The 8,148-nt window shown below is 53.9% G+C and overlaps 1 protein-coding gene across 1 annotated transcript; it reads left to right on the top strand.

Annotated features, from left to right (window-relative positions):
* The first annotated feature begins 545 nt into the window (after positions 1-545).
* On the top strand, positions 546-7,885 carry SFXN3 (sideroflexin 3). The gene is made up of 11 exons (XM_036265412.1): positions 546-551; positions 1,733-1,896; positions 2,518-2,688; positions 3,046-3,144; positions 3,504-3,579; positions 3,746-3,831; positions 4,094-4,221; positions 4,377-4,426; positions 5,288-5,337; positions 5,780-5,827; positions 6,097-7,885. Exons 2-11 carry the CDS (start codon positions 1,736-1,738, stop codon positions 6,191-6,193), a joined length of 966 nt encoding a protein of 321 aa, XP_036121305.1. The 5' UTR covers positions 546-551; positions 1,733-1,735; the 3' UTR covers positions 6,194-7,885.
* The last annotated feature ends 263 nt before the right edge of the window (positions 7,886-8,148 follow it).

Here is an 8,148-nt window from a genome sequence, read left to right as displayed (position 1 = left end):
GGAAGGAGCTTGTAGGAACTGGGGTAGGAATCCAGGGGTGCCAAGTAGGCAGAAACCACTGCCAAGGCAGCCAACAAGTAAACAGGCCTGGAGGTAACCCGAACCCCTCCGGGCGTACCATCAGAGATGGCCCCTGCACGCCGCCAGCCCGCTCCCTGCAAGTGTTCGCCCTGGACACCTAGACCTCCTGCTGCCGAGGCCAGGAGCCTCCCGAGGCCGGCCAGGGGATTGCAAGCACCCGCGGCTCCTCCCCTCCTCTCTCTGGCTGAGGACAGGACCAGAACTGATCCCAGAGCCAATCCGGGTAGCGTGGCTCCAGATCCCCGTGGCCCAGGCTGGGGGCGTCGTCCCAAAAGACACCCACTGCCCACAGGCCCTGCCAATCCCTGGGCACGGCGGGCGGACGCGCGGGGAGGGGGGGGGACGGTAGCCCCCGCCCCTCCCGATGGTTAGCGTCACGCGTGACGTTGCACGTGATGGATGAGAAGGCGGGGGCGACGCGGAGAGTAAGGCGGGTGTGAGAGCTGCAGAAGCCAGGAGCTCAGGAAAGTGTAAGTGCTCCGGCAGGGTTGGGGGGGCGGTCAAGCGGGTAAGGGGTTGAAGGCTGGGAGTAGGAGAGGAAGGCCTGCCTTCTCTGTCCTTTCCGGATTTAGTATATTCGTCTGTAGGGAAGTCCATAGGGCACCAGTAGGAAAAAATGTCAGGGTGGGGCTCTGTGTGGTCACATATTCAAGTGTCTGCAATTAAGGGATATGGGCTGTGGTTTTGTGTGTGTGTGTGTGTGTGTGTAGTGCAAGTAACGGTCTTTGTGGACCAGTGCATGCAGGGTGTGTCCACCCTGTTTGTGTGTCTGTGTAGGGTGAGTATGATGGTGTCTTTGTGTATGGGTATGTGAGTGTGAGTGTGTGAGGGAGGGGAGGGTGTGTCTTCCTGTGAGGGAGGAAGTGTGGTTGAAGATTAGTCATTCTGTAGAATTTTGCCAAATGCAGCCAGATGGCTGTTTCAGGCATTCGTGTATGTGCTGGGTGGAGAGGACACTTAAGAATCCCACCTCTTTCTGGAGGCAGGCGGTTCAGAGGGAGAGGTGGATGGCTGACTGTGCCAGTCCTGCCCAGCTGGAGAACAAGGGGAGCCTTGGGCCATTCACTGTGGGTTGAACACACACACACAGCTGGCATGAGAGTCCCCTGTTTGAGATGTGGAATAGATCAGCCGTAGGGTGGCCAATGAGCTTCTGTTCTCCAGTCAGAAGCTGGGGCGTGGGATGGCTTATCCTATCTTCCCAAACAGCCTTGGGAGTTTGTATCCAGGTCTCAGAGCAGCTGGGGCCTAAAGCTGACATGAACATAAATGTGGAATGCATATAATATGTATTTTTGTGCATACAAAGCATAAGAGCAGCTGCATGGGATTAGTTGCTGCTCATGTACCAACCACACGTGTTAATTCTCTCATGAAAATCTGCACCAGGCCAGAGCACAAGATCTGTTTTCCTGGTTCTGTCCCCACTCACCTCCCTCCACCCCCCAGCCTCCTCCAGTGGTGGTAAGTCCCTGGGCCAGGACATTGCCTAGAAAACAGCTCCTCCCCCCACTGTTGCTTACTGATCTGGAGTCACCTTGAGCTCCAGAAGGGATTGGCAATAGGCCCAGGGACCAGGGCAGGGCCACCAAAGGCTCCCCCAGGTAGAGCCCTTGGACCCCCTCCTCTTACCCTGCTCTCTGCCCTGCAGAAAATGGGTGAGTTGCCCTTAGATATCAACATTCAGGAACCCCGCTGGGATCAAAGCACATTCCTGGGCAGAGCCAGACACTTCTTCACTGTTACTGACCCCCGAAATTTGCTGCTATCTGGGGCACAGCTGGAAGCTTCCCGGAACATCGTGCAGAACTACAGGTGACCCTGTTTCCCATCTGACCCTGTACCCCAGGTCTCATTCCCTGCAATTAATACAGTACCTTTTGTACCTGTCTCCTGAGGCTTGAGAGTGACCCTGTCCCACCCCTCACTCCTTGTCTCTATCTGTTGGAATCACAGACAACTATGGCACAGAGCTTTAACCCAAAAGATTTTAGGGTGTTTGGGTTGAGAAGGTGGCCTTGATATTTATGTCTCACAAACTCTCTACAGGGACCCATCCCACTGCTGGGCCATCCTCTGTAAGGACAGAGGGGCTCAAAGTTGAGTTCCCAGGAGGTAGGAGGGCATCCCCTTTGTCTCTAGGAGGAAAAACCCTTGCAATACCCCCAGCTAGGTTTGACCCATTGGAGAACACCAGTATTTGCACAGGAACACAAGGATACCCCTCTTTCCGTGGCTCGAAGGGAAATCGAAATAGAAGCCCCCCACTCCAGGAAGATTTGATTCTCTCCTAGAGACCAGGAGCTCCTTTATTCTGAGATTGGGAACCAAAGTGCCTGGTCCTCTGCCCAGACTTCCCCTGAGCCAGAAGGGCAGGGTTTGGAAGGGCATGTCTGCCCCTCGAATTGCCTGTTTGTTCCCTGATAACCTCTGCAGGGCCGGCGTGGTGACTCCAGGGCTCACTGAAGATCAGCTGTGGAGGGCCAAGTATGTGTATGATTCAGCCTTCCATCCGGACACAGGGGAAAAGGTGGTCCTTATTGGCCGCATGTCAGCGCAGGTTCCCATGAACATGACCATCACTGGCTGCATGCTCACCTTCTACAGGCAGGTTCTGTGCTGTGTGTCTCCTCCCTGAGTACTCTGTCCAACCTAGAGAATAGTTTGATGACTAGGTGCTTCCTCTCTAGGCTGGTGTTGGCACAAAATAGTAGGTGGGTGAGAGCTTGTGTTAGAATCCCTTCCCTTCCTCAGAACTCAGCCCTGGGGTTCCTCCCACCCCAGAGAGAGCAGGTGTTTTTGTGTAAGTGAGGAGGGTCATGCAGGGGTCACAAGAGCAGGATTTAGGGTCATCAACAGGCTCCCTCCTGAAGGTTTGAGAATAACCTATGGAGTTTCATTATCAGGGTCCAAGGATGTGGAGCACCGTAGAGGGGAAAGTAGTAAGTGTCTTTGTTCCCTCAGGAAGACCCCAACCGTGGTGTTCTGGCAGTGGGTGAACCAGTCCTTCAATGCTGTCGTTAACTACTCAAATCGAAGTGGCGATACTCCCATCACTGTGGGGTGAGAACTCCTCCCCAGAGATTCTTCTCCCCGCCCACCATTGCTCTCTACTGTTTGATCCTGTTCACGGAGTCTGTGTGGGCAGTGGTTCCGTGCCCTCCTCTCAGCCTGCCCTCCCCCCCACTTTCCTGGCCTGAGGGCATGGGGTCCTCTGGTGTATGCTTTGGGGGGCCACTCTTCTTCAAAGTTAGGGGTTGGAGCTTCCAGACGAATCTGCACTGGAGCACGGGAGGCTTTTATCTTCAATGAGGCCACCCTCCCACGCCCCATGGGTTGAGGATTTGGCATGTCCCTGAAGGAATAAACCATGTGCTAGACTGTTCACCTCTTCCCTTATGTCCTGGCTTTCCCACCCACAGGCAGCTGGGAACAGCTTACGTGAGTGCCACCACTGGGGCTGTGGCCACAGCCCTGGGACTCAAATCCCTCACCAAGGTAAATGACCCCACCCCCCCCCTTCCACTGGTCTCCAGTCATCCTTTATTGGCCTCTTTCCCCATCACATCTCCACACCAACCTATAGGCTTCATATGTCTCTTCCCAGAGCTCCTCACCACCCTATAGCCCTCAGGGTCACTAAATGACATCTTTCCTCCCCCAGCACCTGCCCCCTTTGGTTGGCAGATTTGTGCCCTTTGCAGCTGTGGCAGCTGCAAATTGCATCAACATCCCTCTGATGAGGCAAAGGTGAGTGGCCCAGACTCCTGGCCTGTGCATGCCCGGCATGCATGTGGGCACACCATCTAGTGGTGCACACTAGCCACAGTGGGGACCGTCCTCTCCCTGAGCATGCGCTGCTGAGCCCAGTCTCAGACGCTGGGATCTGGGATGAGAAAACCAGCCTTTCAATCTAGGATATCTGAGGGCACCCCAGGGGATAGCTGCCCATGAGGGCATTGTGGGTGGGATTTGGGGCCTGTAAACTGACCCCCACCCCTTCCCTTCTCAGGGAGCTGCAGGTGGGCATCCCTGTGACTGACGAGGCAGGTCAGAGGCTTGGCCACTCAGTGACTGCAGCCAAGCAGGGAATCTTCCAGGTGGTGATATCGAGAATCTGCATGGCGATTCCTGCCATGGGTGAGGCAGAGGTGGCTGGGTGGGGCACAGGAGGCTCTGAGAGAAGGGGGTGCAGTTCTTCAGAAGTTTTGAGGATTCCTGGGGGTAGTGGGAAGAACTGTGAAGGGGGATCCCCCTTCCTTAGTTTCTTGCTGACTGCCCTACTTTTCCCTCAGCCATTCCCCCTGTGATCATGGACACTTTGGAGAAGAAAGACTTCCTGAAGGTAGGTCACTCTCACCTCTCCTGTCCTGGACATAGTGGTGACTGGGAGCAGAAGTGACCAGTCCCTCACCCCCTCTCCAGCCTGACCCGAGTATCAGACTCGCCACGTGTTTGCCCCACCCCTGTGCTGCCTCCTCCACCTTCATTCATTCAGCAAGAATGAATTGGGCTGGAGTGAAGGAACATTGAGCAAACAATGTTCCTTCTATCCTGAAGGAGACTAGTGTCACTCAGAGCCTCTGACGCTTACCAAGGATGTACTGTCATAGATACACTTGCTATTGTACTCATGCGGTCATATAATAACAACAGTGAGACACGCGTGCATGCGCAAACAGGACAGGGAAAAAGGCCCAGGAATACAAGCTCTGGCTCATTCATTGGATCATTTATTCACAAATATTTATTGAACACCAACTATGAGCATTTGAGTAACAGAATGGGGTCCCTGTGGCCAGAGCAAATAGAGAAAGGTGTGCAGAGCAGAGATGTGTTTGGAAAGGGACAAATTCATGCCACTGAGATGGGAGGAAGTGAGGGGAGGGTCAGAGGAGGCTCCCTGAATAAGGCCGCTCCTGGAGGAAGCGAGGGAAGAGAAAGGGGCAGGGAGTGCCATGGGATCCAGTTCTGAGAGGCCAGAATGGGTGAGGTAACACTAGGGAGGGTGTCAGCAAACAGGCCTGGCTGAGTGGAAGGTGGTGATCTAAAGATCCAACCCTGTTATGGGTTTGAGAGAAAGAAAAGGGCCTTGTACCAGAGGCTGAAAGGCAGGGTTGATGGGACAGAGCCATGGTGGGTGAAATGGGGTGGGGGCAGAGGGGCAGGGGATACACGCCATCCCATTGTCTCTGTTTCCCCACAGCGCCGCCCCTGGCTGGGGGCACCCCTGCAGGTGGGACTGGTGGGCTTCTGGTAAGTGTGCATGGAGTTAGCCAGGGTGTGTGGGAGTGTCCTTTCCATGGTGGACATGGGTGGGTATTTATTGCTTTTAAGATGTTTCTATATACATCATTCATTCATACCTTGAGAGAATCCTCTGTATGTGAGGGGTTGATCCCTGTCCTTGAAGATCAAGAGTCTAGTTGAAGGGGTCCCTGTCTTCATGAGAGAAAACCATAATATCCCTCTGGGTACCTTCCAGGAGTTTCATGCACAGGGAATTCCTGATTCTCACTCACTGGCTGTGGAACTCTGGGTCACTGCTCTGGAGGGTCTTTCCTCAGCCAGAACCTAATGCCAGTGTTGGCTTTCATGTCTCCACCCCTAGGGGCAGTGTCCAGAAATGGGGTGGGGTGCAGGGAGGGAACACCCTTAGGTCAAAGCTTCACAAACCTTTCCAAACTCTTCTCCCCAGCCTGGTATTCGCCACCCCCCTGTGCTGTGCCCTTTTCCCCCAGAGAAGGTAAGTGCTGCTCTCAGGGCTTGGCTGGGGGCTCTGGACAGGTCTCTATATCTCTGGAACCAGCTGAGCCCGGAGTCTCTCAGCATGTTCTAGGAAGAGGCTTGGCAGGCACTCAGCTTGTTCTGGGGGTGGGGCAGTGGCAGTTATCTGGGCCTTCTGCCCTTCAATGGAGAACATTCTTCAGCTCGGGAAGAGGAGGGATGGTGATCCCTTAGCCTGAAGGGGGTTGGGTTCGGGATACTCAGCCTGCCTGTTCTGTTCTGTTGCAGCTCCATACATGTGAGCAGGCTGGAGCCAGAGCTGAGAGCTCAGATCCGTCAGCAAAATGCCAGCATCGAAGTGGTTTACTACAACAAAGGGCTCTGAGGGAGAGTGAGCCCTGGTCCCTCCCTCACTTCCTTGGGCTGCTCCACTGGTGGAGCCTTGCCATCCTGCTACTTTCTCTTCTGCCTGGTATGGGGCAGGGGGCTTGGTATGGAGCAGCCATTGAGACCAGCAATCCCACTAGGCTGAGGGAGGTACTCCAATAAGCTTTTTTCTCTCCTCTTTGATTCCAAAGAGCAGGGCCACATAATCCCTTTCTCCTGTGCTAGTGCGTCTTCGTATATGCATAAGTGATATGTGTGTACATGCTGTCCTGGAAGCTAGAAGCAGACATGCTGTCCTGGGATATCCTGATATCTGGCTTCTCCTCTTGGCCTCCTGTCACCTGTCAGCCAGCCAGGCTATGGGGCTTAAGACAGTTCCTCTGGTTAAGCCATTTCCGACAGCACCTCACTCCTTCTGGATATAGGAGAAGCCCCAGGATCTCAGGACTAAGGGACACTCGCAAACCAAACTGGGCTGAGTCCTTCAGATTTCTGCTTCCTGGCTCCCAAAGCTGAGCCGGGAACTGGGCTGGTAGAGGAAGACATGCCAGGTTAAGGGAGGCAGGGGCTTATACTGTCCCCCACATCCTGGAATAGATCATTTCCTCTCTGCTTCTCTACCAGAACAAAGGAATGTCAGTATCCTGTACTGCTCTTGCCATCTTCCCATTCCCTCTCCACTGCCATGTGGGCACCTTCAGGCATAATCCAGGTAGTTCTTGGTCCACTCTGACATTATAACCTCATATCTAACCTACAACTCCAAGCAAGAAGCCGCCAAGGCAGAGAAGCATTCCTCTTTCAGGGCTCCCATGGCGCCCCCTTCCGGAGGGACACAGCTGTGGGAGCAGTGCTTAAACTCCACAGGTACCTGAATGGGTGTAACTAGTACACCCTCAAGGGCAACTAAGGCCACAAATGTACAATCTTAAGACAGAGAATTTTGTGTTCCTTTGACCCTTGTTAAACATTTAGCCGAACCCCTCACCTCAGCCTCCTTTTCTTTCTTGAGGCTTGGCCCCGCTCCCATCCTCACCCCCAAGAGGAGGAGGGGCCCGGGCATCAGTGGCTGGTCCAAAGGGGAAGTGGGCTTGGGGATGGAGTGTGTGCTGGTAAACTAAGAGTACAGAGGTGGACCTTGATTCCCACTCCTATGACCTCTGGGCAAAGCAGTGGGGTGAAGTTCCCAGCAGGATCCCCTAAGAGCACTTTCCTGTTCCCCCAACCAGCAGCCATCAATAATAAAAGCTATGATGCCATCGTTACTCAATAAACTGAAAACTTGGCTACTTCTTGATCTTCACTTGATTCCAGGTCCTGAGTGCCCAGGAAGAGCCTCCTGTCTGTGGCCTCTCCCCTTCCCACACTGTCCAGGTCCTAGTCTCTTCCTCCCCTGCTATAGGGAGCCTCGGCTCCCAGTAGAGGGTGCTCTGACATTAGAAAACCAGTTTTCCATCAGCAGCACCTTGCGTACTAAAGGAGAGGGAATGCAGGTAGGTAGATGCCTCCACCTTCTATTCCCTCAGCAGGTGGAGTCCTGGCTTCATTTCCTTCTTCACCAGGATTGCTAATCACACACTTACATACCTACTCAGGCTCTGGGCTTCTTGGTTCCCTTCAGGCATTTGGCATGGGGTGGTAGTATCTGGTCCTCAGGGAGGCCCCTGCATAGAGGAAGAGCTAGAGAACTAAGGACTGCCCAGCATCATCAGAGAGAAGTTGTTAGTGCACCAACATACCCTCCACACCCCTCTATGCTCCCCCCCCTCCCCGCCATTGATACAACAGGGAAACAAATCTGGCAGGGACCATTTGCCACTTAACACCCCTTCCTCCTACCCCATGGCCCTCTACTCACTCCCTGTTTATGTAAGCCCCCCTTTTTTCTGGGATATATGAGGCCAAAGATGATGCCAATGTATAGCTGCTGAGCTACTATTAAACAGTTTATAG

This window comes from Molossus molossus, unplaced genomic scaffold (genome assembly GCF_014108415.1).
Source record: "Molossus molossus isolate mMolMol1 unplaced genomic scaffold, mMolMol1.p scaffold_m16_p_17, whole genome shotgun sequence".
NCBI lineage: Eukaryota > Metazoa > Chordata > Mammalia > Chiroptera > Molossidae > Molossus > Molossus molossus.
Note: the sequence above shows the minus strand (reverse complement) of the source record. Positions and strands in the feature narration are given on the sequence as shown.

Excerpts from the sequence above, each read along its gene's own strand:
- SFXN3 (XM_036265412.1), top strand. The coding sequence starts at position 1,736 with ATGGGTGAGTTGCCCTTAGATATCAACATTCAGGAACCCCGCTGGGAT. Across the intron at positions 3,832-4,093 it reads ATCCCTCTGATGAGGCAAAG|GGAGCTGCAGGTGGGCATCC; the intron begins GTGAGTGGCCCA and ends TTCCCTTCTCAG. Across the intron at positions 5,828-6,096 it reads GCCCTTTTCCCCCAGAGAAG|CTCCATACATGTGAGCAGGC; the intron begins GTAAGTGCTGCT and ends GTTCTGTTGCAG.